Source organism: Castor canadensis, chromosome 15, assembly GCF_047511655.1.
Source record: "Castor canadensis chromosome 15, mCasCan1.hap1v2, whole genome shotgun sequence".
Lineage (NCBI taxonomy): Eukaryota > Metazoa > Chordata > Mammalia > Rodentia > Castoridae > Castor > Castor canadensis.
In genome coordinates, this window is record NC_133400.1 from 28,457,039 (window position 1) to 28,476,484 (window position 19,446).

A 19,446-nucleotide genomic window follows, 5' to 3' on the forward strand; every position below is an offset into this window, starting at 1 on the left:
CTGCACATCTGCTGGACTGCAGACCCTCTTTCTGTGAGACCCCGGGGCCCACTCACCTACCTCAGTCCTGTGGACCAGCAGCCACTTGCCATCATCCCCTGGTTTGTAAAACTCAAGAAATGGGTCCGATTTCCCAAAGAGGTCCTGGAGGAGGCAGGAGGACATGGGCAAGGGAGCATGATTCTACCAGACTGGTGGGAGCCTGGGTAGTTGCAGCTTTCCTGAGTGAGAAAGCCCAGGGGGTTCTGGAGCTGCAGCCTTTGAGAGAGGGCAGAACTTCACACAGATGCTGCCTCCAGTTCAGGGCTGGGGTCTTGGGTAGGGCTTTATTCTGGTGAAACTGAAAACATCTCCAAGAGGGCCTCATGGTGGAGGAAATGTGAAATTACAGGCTGGATGCAGAGCGGGCACCACGAGAATGTTCAAGGAAGAGCTGAGTGATTCAGAGGGCAGAGGGAACAAGTGCAAAGGTCCCGAGGCAGGACAGTGCCTCGTTTAAACCAGAGACAGCAGGATGGGGATTTGGCTAAATGGCAGAGTGCTTGCCTTGTGTACATGAGGTCTGGGTCCCATCTCCAGAATAAATAGAAAAATAAATAAATAAATCCAGAGTCAGTGAGGAGGCTGGTTTGGCTGAAGCCGAGTGGAGGTAGGGGACAGAAAGGGATGGTCAGGTAGTCAGGGCACTGGGGCACCTGAGGCAGGGGCCTGCGGGGTATTGTAAGGAGCCTGGCCCTGAGACCAAGTGAGAAGGGTCTGCAGTGAGTTGGTTTCCAGCTGAGGTTTCATGCCTTTAAAGTACTAGGATACTCCCTAACCAGGGGGAAAGTCCTAACTTGGAGTGGCCAGTGGGGCCCTGTGTTCGGCCTATTCTCAGCAGCCAATGGAGGTGGTAGCAGGGAGGGATGCACCACTCAGCTCTGTGCCAGGGAGGGACTCAGCTCCTGATGGAAACCCTCCCCACCAGGCTCACCTTCTTGTCCAGTTTCCTGCCCGCCAGGCTCAGCGTGATGACCCGGTTGTCTGATAGCTCCTGGGCAACAATCTGTAAAGTGAAGGCGGTGAGAGAGACCTGCTCCTTCCACTCCTCAACCCGCCAGGCACCAAGGGCACAGCAGGTCCTGAACCCAACAATCCAGGATAGAAGGGGAAGGGGAGGAGGGTGCCGGTGACGCTGGACTAGACTCTTGTCTTCCCCAAATCTTGGTCAGTTACTCGTAATGAGAAAATGACTCCATGTAGCTGAGGAGAAGGGACATGGGAAGGTGGGGGAGGTGATACAGGGACCAGACAGGGAGGCGGTCTTGAGCCATGGGGAGAGGTTTGGGGTGGGAGATCAGTGAGACAGGCCTCCTCTACAGCCCCAGGGAGCTCAGAACACCAAGAGACCAGCCCATAGCAACTGCACAGTGCACCTGGAGAAACTGAGGTCCAGTGAAGACGGGAGGTACTTGAGTGCCCTCTGCTGTCCTGTCAGCTCCCACAGGTGGTCCTCTGTCCCCTGTGCCTTTCCCACAGCCATGGACCTCAAACCCCAGTCCAGCCAGGGTGGAGCCAGCTCTGGACTTGAGGTTACCAAAACCTGTCACCTGGCCCTCCCTGGATAGGCAGGAAGCCCTCAGATCCCAGCAACACAAGTGGGCTGGGTGCTCTAGGCGAGGACTGCCCCTCTGCCCTGTCTCCAGAATGCCCTCACCTCGGCTTTCCTGGCCTCCAACTGGGACTTGCTCCACTACACTACAGCACCTTTTTTTGTCCCATTTCCCAGAGGAGGACACCAGCAGCCTAGTGCAGAGCCACTAGAATGCTGGGAGCATACTGGACCAGGGTCCCTCTGGCGGCTTCCTGTGAGGGAAGCTGCCAAGTGGGAACCCTTCTGTGGGATGACTTTGAGTGGTAAGGGAGATAGGTGGGGCCTTCAGGGCGGGGGGAACAGTGGACAGTCTGGATGTGTTCAGTGCACGTGATAGACTCAGTTTGCTTTGAACCCTGGCATGAGGAGAAGAGGGGAACAGCAAAGTCAGGAAAACTAAGCAGGGACCCATGGGTCGCGTTGGGCATTAAAAAAAGGGTTCCCCCCGGCCATGAGGGGCCACTGCAGACTCCAGAGCAGGGGAGTAATACTACAGGAATGTACGAAAATGCGTACATTCCAGCAGACGGTTCCCCAAGTCACACATTGCAGGGGCAATCTTGCTGGTGGAAATGCCCCACGGGGCTACCTCTCTGGGTCTCGTGTCCCTCATCTGTGAAATGGGTGGCCCTGATTTCTGGAACTCTGTGAGGAAGGAGGCGCTCATCCACAGGAAGACTGTGTGCATGGCTGAAACACTGCATCTCTGGAATCATTCGCATTGTTGTAATCGTTACGCATCGCAGGGGAAAAATCATTGCACATCACAGGGGGAATCACTGCGCATCTCTGGAATCATGGCGCAGCACAGACACGTACAGAGCCCAAGCGCAAGGCTTCTGACGGATCCCCAGGGGAAGGCAGAAGGGGCAGTGGGGGAAAGGGATGCTTGAAGGGCTCTGGTGGTCCCTGCCCTTGCCCAGGGAGCCTCCGTGAGGGGGGCGGACAGTTCCCCCAGTTTGGCAGCTTTTAGTGCATCATTTGTGGAGCCAGGAGCCCGTTGCTAAGAGACCTGTTGCTAAGTTGTAAGTTGGGTCTTTTTACTCCCAACAAAGCCGGTGATTATCTGCCAGAGAAACGGCCCATTGATGGGGAGGGTGCGGAGGAGGCAGAGGGGGGTGTGGGGAGCAGGGAGGGGGCTGGTACCGTAATCAAGCCCTTCCCCGCAGGCTTGTCATTCATCAGCAGCAGAGGCCGGGTTATCTTCTTGCTGGAGACGATCTGGAGACAGAAACAGGAGCTCAGCAAGAAGGGGGAGGCTCAGGAAGGGGCTGCCTCCTTCTAGGGTTGGCTTAATGTTCACCTTGGAGGCACACAGAACACCAACAGCCAACCTGGGCAGCCCAGAGATGGAGGCCCAGAGAGGTTAAGACACTTCTCAGGTCCCCCAGCTGGGGTGGAGTCCTGGCAGTCTGGCTCCCACTGACCTGCTGGCTTGCCCCCAGGAAAAGGACAGAGTTTAGTCCTCTAAAGTCCTCCCCTGGCATACCCAGACCCCACCTGCAGAGGTACTTCCTATGCATTTTCATTGTGTTCAACAGGTAACCCAGGCACCCAGGGTTCAATAATCCAAAAGGTATGGAAAGGCAGAGTGGGACACATTGGAAAGCCCCCCCCCCACTGGTCCCTGTCCACAGCAGCCCAGCTGTAGTGTCTGGTGTGAATGCCTGGATCTCTTCATGTAGGTGTGAGTACACACCGGCAAGAGCCACTCCTGTCCTGGGGGCTGGTCTTCACCACCACCTACCCTCTGTCCTTCTACACCTGCTATGCCCTGAAGACTGCATTGTCCTCATCTTCTTGTCAAGTCTCCCTCCCCTCCCCCAGGCTCCAGCTCCCCTGTCCTTTGACAGATGCAGCCAGTGGGGGAATTAGAGGGAGATGGAAGGGCAGCTAGAGTTGCCCCCAGGAAGCTTCATTGCTGTGATGGGCCTGAGACACCCCCACCCCCCCATTAGCAACACTGAGCCCCTGGTGGTGCCAAGCCCTGGGCTGCCTTCCTGGTCTCTGTTGGCTCCCCATCCCTACCCACAAGTCCTTAAACTTGTTGCTCCCCAGTTACCCTGTTTTTTTTTTTGTCCTGAGACAGTGTCTTACTATGTAGCTCAGGCTTATCCAGGCCTCAAACTTGTGATCCTACTGCCTAAGCCTCTCAAGTGCTAGGATTATAGGTGTGTACCACCACACCTGGCATTCAAAGCATTTTCTATTTTATCCCCTCGCTGTTCCTATAGGCTGGGCAGAGGCTGTCATCACTATCCTGAAGTGAGGTTTGGCTGATGGAGTGGCTCAAGTGATAGAGCACCTGCCTAGCAAGTGTGAGGTCCTGAGTTCAAACTCTAGTACTGCCAAAAAAAAAAAGACCTGTGAGCTGAAGTGAGATTTAGGGAAACTGAGGCCCAGAAGGAGATAGAGGCTTGCTCAGGAATGCACAGCCACAAGGACTAATTGAGACTTGTGTCAGGGGCTCCTAGTTCTTCATTTCCAGGCTCCTGCAGCTGAACCAAGGACTAAGCTGGATGGGGAAGTTTACCTCAGAGAGGGAAAGGAAGTTGCCCAAGGTCACACAGTGAGTCAGCCACAAAGTAGGACTGCTAGCATGGTGTCTAGGTTGCTGTTTCCCCAGGAAGTCAAGACCATACCTGATGTCTTTTTCCTTTCTTTTTTTATGGTGTTAGGGATGGAACCCCAGGGCCTTGCACATGTGAGGTAAGTTCTCTGTCACTGAGCTCCAGCTCCAGCCTACACCATCAGATGCTCCAGTCACATAGAAGCCCCACTCAGGTTGGCACTGGGATTGACCACCTCTTTGGGCGTATGATCTTCAGCCTAACCCCAAACCTACTCAACTTCACCCCCTGGGGCCTGGTGATTCCTGGGGTGCATTTGCATTTGGGAGCCAACCAGGAAAACAGGGCAGGGAAGAAGACAGGGTACAAGTGTAGGGGCAACAAATGCTCTGCACCCATCCACCAGAAGGGGTCTGCTTACTGTGCCCAGGCTGCAGGAGAACTGGCCCAGGAAGTCGTGCTCATCCAGCTGCATGCTGGACTTGTCCTGGTCAAATAGGGCGAACTTCAGCTTCTGTACCTCCTCAAAGTGGTAGTCAAGCACGAACTTCTTGGAGAACGCAGGGTTGAGGTTGTTGACAGCTGTTTCTGTCCTGTCATACTGGCAGAAGGGCAGAGAAATGGGAGTCAGCACTGGAAATCAATCAGGTGGAAATCGATCAGCTCACTAAGCACCTACTCTGCCAGGCACCCATGGCTAGTTACTGGTGTGGCTGAAGCAACCATGACTCCCAGCTCACAGAAAACATGGAAGCACAGAAAGATTAAGTGACTTGCCCAAGGTTCAACAGCCAGTAAGATAGGGCCAAAATTCTTAGGTCTTCAGCCAAGAAGGTGCTGGGGTAAGAGCTCAAGCCCTGTCCCCTCCTGGGTAAGTGACAGAGGGCAAGTCCCTCTCCCAATCTGGGCCTCAGTTTCTACTATTATAAAATGAAGGAATTTGACTACATACGGCTTTCACATTTTTTACTTTGGGAAACCCTCTTCTCAGGTCACATTTTACATGGCACCTGAGAGGAGAAACCAGAAGAAGAAGGGGATCCTGGGCAGATGGGGATTAAGGAGGTTCAGCCTCTGGGAGCATATGTTTTAAATGGCTTTTTTTTGGCAGTGCTGGGGTTTGAACTCAGGGTCTCATGCTTGCTAGGCTGGCATTCTACCACTTGAGCCTCACCCCAACAGGATGTTTGCGTCTTGCACAGAACCCTGGACTCGTGCATCCTAACATGTCCCCTGCTGTGGACCCCAAGCCTGGGTGAGGATAGGGCTGGTACTGTGGTAGCACTGGGGCAGAAACCCTGCCTCCTGGCCTCAAGACACTGAGGCCCCAAACCACAGAGTCTGGGTGACAGTCTATTTTGGGGCACAGGCTATGTTGATTTTTCCTCCCACCCAGGCTTAAATGGCTGGGACTGGAGAGATCTTGGCCTGGGCTGTTTTTAGCCAGGGTATCTGACCAGGTGGGTGTGCAATGAATGAGGGGACACCACTCTCTGAGGAGTTCAGGGCTTTCAGAGGCCTGGCAGAAGGCACTGGTGTCCCAGACATGCCTTGGGCTGCCCTGGAGTCCTGGGCTGACCCCGTATCGCATCTTCCATCTCTGTAACCAACACACTGGGTGGTACAGAAAACTCCTTACCCACTCTGGGCCTCAGTTTCCCCTCCGTAAAACAGGTCAATAACCCAGCTCCATTTATTTTAGCATCACAAAGAGGAGCCAACATCTGTGGAAACGCTTAGTAAACCACAGTTTGTTGTTAGCCGCCCACCGTGGCCCAGTTAAATATTTATTTAAAAAGTAAATATGCATTTTGGAAAATACACACACATATAAAACTGTTTGGAAAGCAGTGGCTCATGCCTGTAATCCTAGCTACTCGAGAAGAAGAGATCAGGAGGATCAAGGTTTGAAGCCAACTCGGGCAAAAAGAGAGACCCTTTCTCAGAAATAACCAACACAAAAAAGAGCTGGAGGCAGATACTGGTAGAGCACCTGCCTAGCAAGGTGAGTTCAAACCACAATGCCACCAAAAAACCAAAACCAAACAAAAAGTCATTTGGACCCTTAACAGTTAATAGCAGTTCTTCTGGACAGGGGCCTCCAACCATTTACAGGGCCTTCTTTAGGATTATGTGAATTTTCTGAATTTACTACAACAGACACAGTCTCCTTTTGGAGTAGGAAACAAAGCAAATCCTCAACCACGTGAGCAGCTCAGGTTTCTAACATCCTTCCTCAAACTGCACCTGGCCCTGGCCCTGAGGCCAGTCTTCTAACTCAGATGTCCTTGACTAGGACACCACTGATATCCCCAGCTCTGGGGGCCTCCACTATCAGCCCCGTTTCACAGGTGAAGAGAAGGTCTAGAAAGGGACAGCTACTTGCCTGAGGCCACACAGCAGGGAGCAGCATTGCTGGGCCTGAGACCAGCTCTGGGGCCAAAGCCTAAGCTCCCTGTTTCTCTATTTCTCACTGACTGCTCATTTTGAAACAAAGTGGGAAAGTTATTTAAAAATAGAAGGAAGCATTTTGTAAAGCTATAAAGGTTATTTTGGTTTTGCTTTGGTTTTTTTTGTCTTGTTGTACTGGGGTTTGAACTCAAGAGCCTTGTACTTGCTAAGCAGGTGTTCTACCATAACAGCCAGGCCCCACAACACTCAGAAGTTTTCATTATATGTTATAATAATATATATCTATGGATGCTGATAATTTACATATAAATAGAATTATTTTAAGTAATATTTTAAGTGTATATTTATATATTTTCTTGGCATTATGGGGTTTGAACTCAGGGCCTTGTGCTTGCTAGGCAAGTGCTCTACCACTAGCCTCACCCCCACCCTTAAATATATTTAAAACAAATTTAATTTTAAGAGTAATAATTCTCTAAGAAGCTCCCCCACCCCCCACATCCTGCCCACTTCCAAGCACCTGACCCTGGGCTGCCTGGATCCAGTGGGAGCCATTCCCCAGCAACTGAGCCACCCCTTCCCCACTGCAGACTCTGTTGGTGGGGGCTCACCTCCATCCACCTGCCGTTGTTCTCTGTAAAGAGGACACAGAAGGGGTCGGACTTGGAGGTGACATCCCGGTCCAGCAGATTCTGGCCACTCACTGACAGCTCCACCTTGCACACGCAGTACTGGGAGCCCATGGGAGCAGCCCCTGCTGCTGGGGGGGTTGGAATGTAGGCCATTGGGGTCGGTGGTGGCAGTAACAGTTCCTGGCAGTCTAGGGGATAGAAGTGAGGGTCAAGGTGGAACCACACCATCAGGAGGCCTTACCCCCTGACTTTCAAGAAGTGGGTAGAGACAGAAAGCAAGAGGGAGGCAGTCATATGGGCAAAAGCTCAGAGAAAGGAAAATGGGAGAAAAGCATGAACCAGGAGTCTCTTGGGTCTCTCGTGGGTCAATCCTTACCCGTAAGATATGCCAGAGCCCTGCATGTTGCCCATGTCAGATGAGCAGTGAATCAGTGCACATGGGCATCCCAGTCACTTTTTGTGTCAGGAAAACCTTGGCTTCTCCAACAAACATGCTGGCATCTTGTGGCTACAGTGTAATGTACAGCAGTTCAGGTGTCCCTCATTGCTTTGGCCACTAGGAAGCCCACTTAAGTAACTTACTAAAAATTTGACCTTGCTCATTGTGTATCAGGTGTGTCCATGTATCTTTAAACGAACTGCTGTGGCTGGAGCACAGGAAGCTGCAGTGCAAGTTTGTTGAGGGAAAGGATGAATGCATACATGAGTGGATGGGCAAAGCCTCCACCTCACCCACACCCTGTCTGAGTTGGTCCTTGTCTTCAACATGGAACTGGCCCTTTCACTCATTGGTGACTTCCCCACATCCCTGCTGGGGTCTGTGTTCCTTTTTCCTGTTGAGGATGGTGACTGACATTTGCTTATGGTAAGGGTTTCTGTTTTCCTTTGAGGACAAGGCAGAGGAACCATCTCTAGGGTGAAGGGAGCTCTGGGTCCCACTTATCACAGGCTCTGTAGACAACCCTGCTGGTGTTCTGTGCCTCAGTTTCCTATCTGCCCATGTGACATCAAGCCACAGTCTTTTGAGACCCCTGATCCAAATTTTATTTCCACTGGTGTCCATGCATTTAACACAGGGGATGAGTCCCCAGACATACTGCAGGGCCAGCCTCCAAATCCTCCACCAACATTGTGTCCCCTCGCTGTTGAGTGGGCAACTGAATCTGCACATCCCCCGAGGAGGTGTGAAGAGGGAGAGCCCCCTGGGGACACGAACCCCAGTTCCTGTGCTCAAGAGCACTGATGCTGTGTCATCTGCACAGGCTCTAATCCTCAGTCTGTGGGCAAGCAGGCATATTGTCCCCATTTTCCAGAGCAGGAAACTGAGGCTGGTGCACTTCCTCTAGAGAGTTCACTGAGCACAAGACCTTCAAGGCTGGGGGTTCTGCAGGAAAATGACTGTCCCATTCCAGCACCTGCAGAGTCATTGTTCTAGAGCAGCTGGAACCTGGATGTGCCCAGGCCCTGATGGGAGCGGGGATTCAGGCTGAGAGTAGGGATGTCATAATGTTAGGGAAGAGATTTGTTTTTTCTTTCTTTCTTTCTTTCTTTTTTTTAATGAAGCTCAGGCTGGCCTTGAACTCACAATCTTCCTGAATGCTTAGATTATAAGCATGTGTCACTGTACCTGGTGTATATCATCACCCCCTGCCTGATTTGCCTTGAGTAGCTGATTGTCATGCTGAGGAAAGGCAGATGCTGTCACCAGCAGGAATAACCACATTCACCATACTAGAACCATATCCTCCTTCTCCCCAGCTCCAGTCCCTCTCTGATCGCCAGTTCTTGCGGGGCAGCTGCAGACCCAGTCTGCAGGAGGCCAGGCCTCCTCCTCCCTGCAGACACAGTGCTTCCCAGGGCTTGCCTGGCAAGGAGAGGATCTGGACAGTGACGAAGCCAGTTCTTTGCCCCTCCTTCCCACCGTCTGTCCCCAGAATCTCACTATAATCACACAAATCCAGAGCATCAGGAGAGCACTGCAATTCGCTTGCTGGATTCATCTTGTCATGTAAAAATCAGTTTCTAGTGCAGTCTACTCTCAGGGCCCAGTTGAGGAGTGTGTGTGCGGGGAGAGGGCAGCAAGGGATGTCTCCAGTGGACACTCTGCCACGTGGCTGAGAGGGCCTGTTTGTGATTACACCAGTCCCAGGCTATAGGGCCTGGGGGCAGGATGGTTGCCCTGCTTTACAGATGAGGAAACTGAAGCCCACGGAGTAAAGGTCACTGCCCAGTCACATAGCCAGAAAACAGCCAAGACTACGTATGAACCAGGTCTCCAGATTTCCAGGAAGCGCTGGGTCTTCTCACCAGGCTGGGAGACTGCTGGGCCTGGTGGGAAATGTCAGGGAATCCACCAGGCCAGCAGAGCCTGGGACTAAGAGGCCAGGACTGTGACCAGGGTCTCCGAGCTGGGAAAGCCAAGGACACTCCTCTATTTAAAAAAGTACCCAAGCCCCAGAGTACCCAGGGTCACCGGCTTCTCCAGGATGAGTCTGTCTATGTCCTTGTGTGACCCAGCAGCACTGATCTCAGCTCGCCGCCTCCTGCCGACAGCACGGAGCTCTCTATGACATGTTAGGTGTGTCCTGGATACCAGCCATTCCCATCCAGAAGGGTCAGGCACACATGCCCAGCTTTACCCACTTCCTTGTCCAATACGCACGTGGGCTGGTCACATGCACACACGTATGTGCACAAGAACTAACAAATGCAAAGGTGGGCACGTACGTGATCGCTCTAGGGCCACTGCTTCCTGTCCCAATGGCAGCCCCTCCGTGTCTAAGCCTCTAGCATCCCCCCTTGGTTAGTGTTCGAGCCTTCCACCCTTGCTCCCTCTGCCTGGTGGAGCCATGGGCAGGGGGCCCCATCACAGCGGGCTCACTGCACTCTACCTGGGTCAGCTCTCAGGCTTGCTGGGCGAGCGGATGGTGGGAGGAAAGGGGACTCCTCCCCATCCAGAGGCACGTCCCTGTCTTTAACTCACCCTCCGGCAGGAAGCTTCTGGATACCCGAAATGGGGAGCACATGATGTCCGAGGCTGGGGCAGGCAGGGGTCAGAGTGGCCCTCAGTGCCAGCCGGGCAGCAGGCGGGTGGGCCGGACCCCAAGGCCTGACGCAATGGAAAAAGAAACCACAGCTCTGGCTGGGCCAGCCCCCTCCTCCCCCTACCCAGCTGAAGGCAGTAGGGTGTCATTAAGGGGGAGTGGGCCTACCCTGTGCATCTAGGCCAACACCCGCCCGCAGGTAATTTGAGGTTTTAGGATGGAGGAGGGGGCATGGGGAGTCAGGGCCTGCTCGAGGGATGGTCCTGACTCCTAGTACAGCTGGGCCCAGGCTTTCTTTCTGGAAGACCAGACCCCCTGGGAAGAGTGAGGAGGCGGAGATACCAAACCAGTAGTCCCTTTTACAGATGGGTTAACAGAGGCAAAGAGAGGGAGGGGCTTGGGAATCCTGTCATTGGTTCACAGATTCATTCGACAAACTCAATCCACATTCCTTGAGCACTACGAAAATGAATAAGACATTCCCGGCAGGGCATGGTGGCCGTGCATGGAATCCCCGGGAGGTAGAGGCAGGAGGATCCTGAGTTCTGGGCCAGCCTGGGTTATACATAGTGAGAACCTGTCTCAAAATACAATAAAAGACACAAAGGATTCACCTGTCATTGGATCCACTGCCCAGTGATTAGACATCCTGCCCTTGGCAGAAGGACAGGATCTGGGTGTCCAGAGCACTATGGCTTTAGCCAGAAACCTAGGAACTCATTGCCCTTGACCCCCTCCAAGCTTCCCTCCCATTTCCCATGGGGCAGGCCATTCCCTCTCCCAGCTGCAACGAGCATCCAGCCCCATCCCTCTGCTGCAGTCTGGCTGGGCCCCACTCTTGTGCCTAGCCACGCTCCGGCCATGCAACTCTTCCTCCTCACACCAGAGCCACAGGGAGTCTTTAATCATATAAACCATAGCTCTGCCACACAATCTTCCAGTGTCTTTCCCTTCTGGGTCACACAAACCCCATCCTTCCCAGGCCAGTGGAGTTCTGCCTATCCTGGTCTCCCTTCTGCTCTCCAATGTGCCCACCTCTCTCATGCCCCAGGGTCTTTGCACTTGCCATTGCCTTTGCCAGAAATGCTTTTCTTTCCATGAAGGGTCTCAGTTGTCAGCTTAATGACACATCCTCCAAGGCCTTTCCCAGTTACACCAGTTAATGTGACCTGTCTCAGGCCCACAGTTTCCTTCACTGATCACGCGCCTGTGTTTGTCATGTTTCCTACAGTGTAAGTTCCCAGGGGAGGTACCAGTAGTGTTTGCTGGGCAGTAGGCACAGGTCTGCACAGAGCAAGTGCCCAGTGAATACACAGTGTGCAACAGCGGCCGGAGCCCAGCAAAAGGCTCATCTGCAGCCTAGAGGTAGCACCATCCCCTCCCCTCACAGTGCTCAGCGTCACGAGAGGAGTCTCCAACCCTGGGCCCTCAGAGCCCTCTGAGATGTCGGCGAGCGGGGCCCACCTCACAGGGAAAGCTGCAGCTCAAAAGGGGGCACTGGGAGAATGGCGCCCAGGCCTGGAGCCAAGGCTGCCACGACCTCACGTCCCCAGCCCTGGCCCAGACTCAGGACTCAGGAGCTGGCTGCAGCCCAAGGGTCCCACTGTGGGGAGCAGCTGCTGAGCTGGTCACCAAGGACCCCTGACTCAGCTGGTAATGACAGAGAGACCCCAAGCAAGGCAGATGGCTCGGGGAAGGGGGTACTCAGATGGGGAGGAGGGCGGACAGAAGGTGAGAGGCAGGTGCAAGGTGGCCAGGGAGCAGCAGTCCCACCACAGAGTCTCAGCTGGTGCACATCAGTGGCCAGGGCATCTGTAGGACTGTTATCTGGGACTTCAAGTGGGAAGCAACACATGCTATCTGAAAAAGCATGTCCAACTTGATATCCAGAAAATGAAAAAATTCTGTTTTCAGTGCCAAGTATAGAAATGAACCAAAACTCTGGTGACAGTCTCAAAGATAAGAGGCTTGGTCCTCTTAAGAGCAGACTCTGGACTCACACTGTTGTGGTCTAAATGCCTGGCTCTGCGATTGACCTGCTGTGTGAACTCAGACAAGTTACTTAACCTCTCTGTCTCTGTCTCAGTCTCGCCTCTGTAAAAGGGAACGATAAAAGTGCTTTCCTAGGGTGTTGTGAGGATCAAGTGAAATAAAGTACTTGGAATAACACTATGTAGTGTCTATTATCAATTTTTGATCACTGTGGGGTGGAAGGAGCAGCCCAAAACTTCAGGGGATGAATGGATCGCATAAAGAAGACGGGGGCTAAACTGGTTGAGAAATATGGCTGTGGCCTCTCGCTAGTGGACATAGAACATGGGTGCAAGGAAAGCCAAGTAGTGGATACCAGACAGACACACAATCCACATTCCTTCCCTGGTGGCGACCCCTCTTGAGCACTATTGCTTCTGGGACCATCGGGACTCCAGTGAATTCTGCTGGCAGTGGTGGTGGAGGAGGCATCTAATCTCTGACAGCAGAGCCTCTGGGGGTGGCTCAGGGTTCTCACTGCTCCAACTGTGGTTCCCAGACAGGTGGCCACAGTGCCTCCTGAGTGTAGCAAGTGCAGCATCAGGTCCTACCCAGACCTGCTCATCAGAAACCCCTGAACCAGTTTCTAGCCATTCTGATTTGGCTAAATTGACACAAATCAAGGGCAGACAGGTGGAGTTTCTAACAAGCTCCTGGGTGAAACTGAGTGGCCTACCAGGGACCACATGGGGAGCAAGGAGGCCAAGACCTGAGGCTGCAGTACGGGCACCCATGGCTGACCACACCCTATGGCTGGCTCTGGTTTTGCCTGCACTTGGCCTAATTAAGCAGCTGTCACACTCAGTCTCTCTCCAATCTCTGCCAACCCCTGGCCTAGACAGTAATGCTCTGCTAACCAGAACCCTCAGCTAACCAGACACCTGTTTCCCGCTGGCCCAGAGGGTTGCCACGTTCCCAGGACTCTCTGGGGCTGGGATGGGGCTTGAGTGCATCATAGCCCCATTTTCCACTGATGAAGCCCACAGCATTAGGGTTCTCCAGAGAAACTGAGCTGGTAGCGTAGCTATGTGTGCAAAGAGGCACTTAATTTCAGGAATTGGGTCGTGATGGTGGCTGCAAAGTCGGGTGAGCAGAGTGGTGGAGGGTTGGAACGGGCAGGGTGTATCTGTGTGGCAGTCTTGAGCCCTAGTCCTCCTTCTTGGAAGAACCTTAGTCTCTGGCTCAGGCCTTCAGTCAATCGGACAAGGCCCACATATGGAGGATAAACAGCTTTACTCAGAGTCTTCTGATTTAAATGTCAATCACATCTTATAAATACCTTCACAGCAACATCTAGGCTGGTATCTGACCAAACAGACACCACAACTTGGTCAAGTTCACACATAAAACAGGCCATTGAAGCAGCTTGCACTCCGAGAGGCAGGAACAGGGTGCTGGGTGGGGCTCTGGGCTCACCATTCTGAAGTGTGGGAAGATCCCCATACACACACACCTGGCAGCCAGAAGAGATGTGCCCAGGCCCATGGAGACAGATCATAATAAATGAGTCACAATGAGGCCTGACTCTGTCCCTTACTGAGCACACCCTGAGCTCTACTTTCTGGACCTTCATGACACCTCTGGGAGAGGCCTGTCCCACTCCCATTCTCCAGATGGGCAAACTGAGCCCATCTGGAGGCTGGAGTTGTCCAAATGGTTCCGGCCCTCTGGCTCCTAGCCAGCACTGCTTTAAGCCTCGGACAGGATTTGTTTTCCAGACTGAGGTGACTCTGGACCAGTTATTTGGTCTTTCTGTATCTGTGGTTTTCTAACTTATCCAATAGAAATTAGAGCCTGACACTGTAGGTACCAACTGGAGATGAGAAAGCCTCTCTTCGCTCAGCTCACTGACCTCTCAGCACAGTATCCAGGCTCCCAGCAGACTCCCCAGGTCTTCTCCCTCCCTGCTATAGCTCACCTGGCTATGTTCTGGTCTACACAGGTTCCAGAAATAAGTATGCCTCCCTAATTTTGCATGCGCCATTCTATCTGCCTGGGATGACTGTCCTCTTCTTCATGTAGCTCTTTTATTCTTCAAACTCATCTCAGTAAAACCAGATGCAAAACCACTGGGCACCTACCTGGCTCCCACCTCTAGAATGGCCAAAACTTTACAAAGCTGACAATTCCGCACGTAGGCAAGAATGCAGCAGTAAGAGCTCATGAGTTGCCAGAGTGAGTAAGAATTGGTGCACTCAGGGCAAACGTGTGGCAGTGCCTCCAAAAGCTAAGCAAATAAATGCACCCAGTAGGATGACCCAGCAACCCAACACAGATGTACACCAAAAGATACACAGAAGAATCTCTATGGCAGCTGCTGCGCAGGTGGTGATGGGAGGATTGCAGATCCAGACTAGTCAGGGCAGAAAGTTAGCGAGATCCTACTCAACACGGTCATGGTGGTGCATGTCTGTTATCCCAGCTAGGAGAGAAGTGGAGGGAGGAGGAGCACAATCTAGGACTGGCCCAGGTAAAAAGATCAGACCCTACCTGAAAAATAACTAAAAACAAAAAGGGCTGGGGGCATGGCTCAAGTGGCAGAGCACCTGCTTATCAGGCAGGAAGCCCCAGTTCAAATCTTAGTACCATCAATGGCAGAAGGCAGTGCCACTTCCACCCCCACATCAGGATAAGGCATTAGTGAATAGTGAGTGTGTACACAATGGACATGTACTGCAGGAGCTGAAATGGCCCAGCAGTAAGAACGGCCTCACACACGTAGAATGAAGCAACCGATGAGGACATGGCTGCCCGAAACGGTCTCCTTTTCATGAAGTTCAATGTGGATAGAATAAATCTACGCTGCTGAAAGTGAGAACACTGGTAGATCAGGTGGAGTGTGACTGACGAGGAGTGGACACCAAGAGGCTGCTGTGCCGGTTTCTGGATCCAGGTACTGTAAACTTAAAAGTGTGTTGGTTTATGAGTAGTCATTGATCTGTACAGGCAATGTGGCTTCTCTTTTTCTCTTTTCTTTTCTGGTGCTGGGGAATTCAGAGCCTTGTACATGCTAGGCAAGTGCTCTATCACTTAGCTACAACTCTAGCCCTTTTTATTTTTTGGCAGTACTGGGGTTTGAACTTAGGGCCTCACACTTGGTAGGCAGATGCCCTACCACTTGAGCCATGACCCCAGCCTTACTGCTCAGTTTTCCATGTTATACTTCAATACAATGTTTAAGGATAAAACCCACCAATTCAGGGACCTCTCAACAGAGCCCTTCCTGATTCCCTGGTCCTTTGGGGGAACCACTTCCAATATTGCCATTTTTGTAACCACGGGCCTAGGAAATGCCACCTGCACTTGAGCTTAAAGATGGGGCCCAATCTTATTTTCACCTCTGTTGTTCCCAGCCACAGAATGGGAGCTGGGGCAAACCACTGAATGTGAGGAAGATGGAAAAGGAAAAGGAACATTGGCATCTTAGAACTACAGAAGCTGGGGACTACAGATTCACAAAGTTCCCAGGTTTGGGAATTCTAGGAGTTTGGAAGCATGAGTTCATCGAATCTGTGGGCTGAAAGGCTTTACAGTTTACCTGGCCTCTCCTTGCAGCCACAAGGAGGTGGCCATGACCCCACCACTCCAACATCCTGCATCCTAGTTCTTGGGGGAGGGAGTGATCCAGTCCCAAGTTGCCCCCTATTTCCTGGGGTCTTCCCCACGTGCCATGGCTGCATGGCTCCTGCCAGGCAGCAAGCAGCCCCCAGGGAGCAGGTTGGCACTCTGGACAAGGTAGGGAGTGGTCTCTGCACACAAACCACTTCTCCTTAGCCATGGCCCCACCAGCTGAGCTCCAAAGACACCACAGTCTGCCAGGCTGCCAGGCCATTATGGAGATAAATATAGATGCCGACAACCAGGCGAGGAGGCTGCAGCAGGGGTCGGCCCTGATGCCCCCCTGGGGCCCCCAGCTTCTGCCAGACTATACCTGGAGGAAGGCAATGCTCTATAAAACCCACCTTGTCACTAAGCTCTGGCACTTGGGGGAGAGACCTCCTTTGGGAACCCCTGGGTTCCAGGTGCAGCTCTGCCTTGCACAGGTGTGTTTGGTGCTGGGTCTGCCCAGCCTGTTACTACAGGGGTTGGTTTAGCAGGTAGAGAGGTAGCTGCCCCTCCCCAGGGAGTCAAGAGGTCCCGCCCCTGCTGCCCCTCTATTCTGGGCCCAGCTCTTCATCTGCAAAATGGGTTGGTGGTGCTCTGCCCTCCCACTTCTCTGGAAGCTGAAGGGACAGACGCAGAAGTTCTCTGAGTAGCTGAGTAGTCTGAGCACTTTAGGGAACCCGGGAGCGGGTCTGGCCAGGCTCAGAGACAGGATCAGGCTAATGGAGGGTGGAGAGCTTGGTGACCAGGTGGTTTCACTCAATGGGGAGGTTCTGGGGGCCTCCGAGACTGGGCATAGTCCTGGGGCCCTCCCCTGTGGTGCTCACACCCACCAAGGGAGTGCCATGGGGTAACTAGGTACCGGGAGGCCCTGATTCTCTGTGGGGATACAGGCAAGCCCTTCCCCTCTCTGTGCCTTGGTTTTCCTGCCTGTGAGGTGAAGCCTGACCAAGCCTCCCTCCAGCCTGGGAGGCTGCAAATTCCTCTCTGTCCTTTCTGGGTAGTTTTGGGCTTCGAGCCCCAGCTCTACCCACAAAAGGCCCCAGAAAGTCACCCAGATGCACCTAGCACCAGCATCCAGCTATGGGTGCTGACCGCTTGATTCCAGACCTGTAGACTCTAGAGGGAGAGACCAGATTTCTGTTGTTTTGAGCCACCCAGTGTGCCATGCTCAGTCAGAGTTTGAAACCAGGCAGTTGAACTCCCAGCGTCCTCTTACCCTTAGCCAGCACAGGGCCCCCTCTCAGGTGCCCCTCCCCACAGATTCTGGTGCATGACTCTGAAAGATTGTCAGGGCCTAACTAGAGGGAGGTATCGAAGGAGTCCACTGCAGGGAAATGAGCACATTCTCTCCTGTGTCTGGGAGAGGGGACAGTCAGGGCACATGCGAGACACAAAAGCCATGGAGGGAGACAGCCAGGCTGCTGGGAGAATGGGCTCCTGGAATCCACAAAACACGTTCCCACCACAGGGCCTCAGCATGTGCTGTTTCCTGTGCCTTGGGCTCTCTCCCAGGTATGGCTAGAAGACAGACATGACAGACCGACCAACACCCTGCTCCCATGGGGCTTCTAGGCGATGAATAGGTCACTGCCTCCTTGACAGGCCTCCCTCACCCCAGTGCACGGCCCCCTCATAGTCAAGGCACCCTGCTTTATTCTCTTTACTACATTTCCCACTCTTCCTGTGTCTTTGTCATTTGCTTGCTTCTTTTACCCACCTACTCTGGGTGCTCCAGCTCAGGGGTTGAAACTGCTATGACCATCCAGCATTCCCTGACCCAGAGGCACTGCTCAGGAAACACGTTTAGCAACCAAACAGTTGGCTGTATGCAGAAGAGAGAGTTTTTGCCCATTTCCTAGACAAAGAAACTGAGGCCAGGGGCTGCAGGGTGCAGCTTAGTGAGAGAGTACCTGTCTGGCAAGTTTGAGGCTCCAGCACCTCAAAAAATACATAAAAGGCTTTAAAAAAAAAAAAAAAAAAGGAAACAAGTTTAAAGGTTAAGAAACTTGGTCCATTCCACCTGGAGAATGGGTGGCTCTCCCCAACACACTTCAGTCCCCTGGGTGGGCAAGAAATGGCAACAGGTGGTAACAGTCACCACCTCATCCACTTCCTCCAGTCTCCAGTCTTTTGGTGCCAGGCAAACCCCCCCTTCTCTGACACACACCCTTCCCCATCCCCTCTGCCACGGGCACGTCTACTGCCAACTAGCAAGTTCTCAATATGCAGCATGGTGAGAAATCCCCCCCGGACTCAAGGGCAAGCTCATACTTCTTTCAGGCTCTGTCAGTCTCATTTAGCAGAGGCTACAAGCTGATGCTCATTCCTCACACGAGCATTTATTGAGCACCTGCTCTGTGCCAGGCACCATTCCAAGTGCAGGGAAATAGGCCTGTTCACACCCTTTGGTGGAGCTGATATCATTTGGCAAGGGGGGTGGATAAGGAACTGATGTACAAATGCATAAGTTGATTTCAGAGTGACAAATGCCCTAGAAGAAGCAAGCAAGGCGATGTGACACTGCGAGAGCAAGATAGCCCCTCAGTCATCAGTCTCACCTCAGATCCCAGAGGAAGGTGTGCAGGGGCAAAGGGAGGATGTTTCAAGGTGCAAAACAGACATCTCCCTGACCCCTCCACAGGAGGTGAGCATGGTGCCCAGGGAGGATACCAGATACCAGGCTGGGGCGGCCAAGAGGCTCTAATCTGGCTTAGTCTTCAGACACTGGGGACCCCACATTGTCCTCCTGGACAGTGATGGATGAGACATGATCAGACAGTCACTCTCTCCAGATCAAAGGGTGAGCCTACACTCTGTCCTTTTGAAGCCCATGTTTTCCACAGGGAGGGGGGGCTGAATTCTTGGGTGCTTGCTCCTGTCTCAACAGCCCCAGAGCTGCATGGAAAGGTGATAGGAGGGCAAAAGGAGAGTTTTCTATCAGGCTGTGGGACCTGACCCTGGGCTGGGGCTTCTCAGCAGGGATCTTGCTGGCACCCAATGTTCCCTCTGGACGGAAGGGAAAGAATTGCTAGAATACTTCCTTTCCCTTGACTAAGCCTTATTGCCCTATGAGGTGGGGTTCACCACCTTCCATGAATTCTCCACACCTAGCTGGGTAGAACCTCCCCTTCCAGGCTTGCCCAGAATGGCCCAGAAGTCCTGCTGTTTGAATTCCAGGATTCCTTTCTCCACTGAGCAGTGGGGGAGGAACACACAGGCCTGAGCAAATTCCAGAAGGGATCCTGAATGCAGTTACCTGCATCAGGCTTACTAATATTCACATGAACAATGGTAATGACAGTTAGCTGTTCCCAAGTGTTCCCACGTACCTGTCACAGCACTGGTACACAAGCCCTTTGTCATCTAATATGATCCATACAACTACCTTTAAAGAAACACACAATTACCTGGAAAGAGGATAGATGTACATAGAGCACTCTCCTTCCTATTGTACAGATGGGGAAACTAAGGCTCCATCTCTTCTTCACACATGCCTGTTTTTTAATTCTCATGGAATT

The 19,446-nt window shown here is 52.7% G+C and overlaps 1 protein-coding gene across 3 annotated transcripts in view; it reads right to left on the bottom strand.

The window, feature by feature from the left end:
• Positions 1-19,446, bottom strand: part of Cpne2 (copine 2) — a 41,439-nt gene that overhangs the window by 19,956 nt on the left and 2,037 nt on the right. The window contains exons 1-6 of one of the 3 annotated variants that reach the window (XM_074055956.1): positions 10,231-10,586; positions 7,227-7,435; positions 4,625-4,804; positions 2,780-2,854; positions 974-1,045; positions 61-144 (exon numbers count right to left, since the gene is read on the bottom strand). In XM_074055956.1, coding sequence (XP_073912057.1) covers positions 61-144; positions 974-1,045; positions 2,780-2,854; positions 4,625-4,804; positions 7,227-7,435; positions 10,231-10,273 — 663 coding nt within the window. In that variant the 5' untranslated portion in view covers positions 10,274-10,586. Of the gene's footprint in view, positions 1-60; positions 145-973; positions 1,046-2,779; positions 2,855-4,624; positions 4,805-7,226; positions 7,436-10,230; positions 10,589-19,446 lie in introns of those variants that run through there. The other 2 variants (XM_074055957.1, XM_020164624.2) reach the window with 2 other exon arrangements.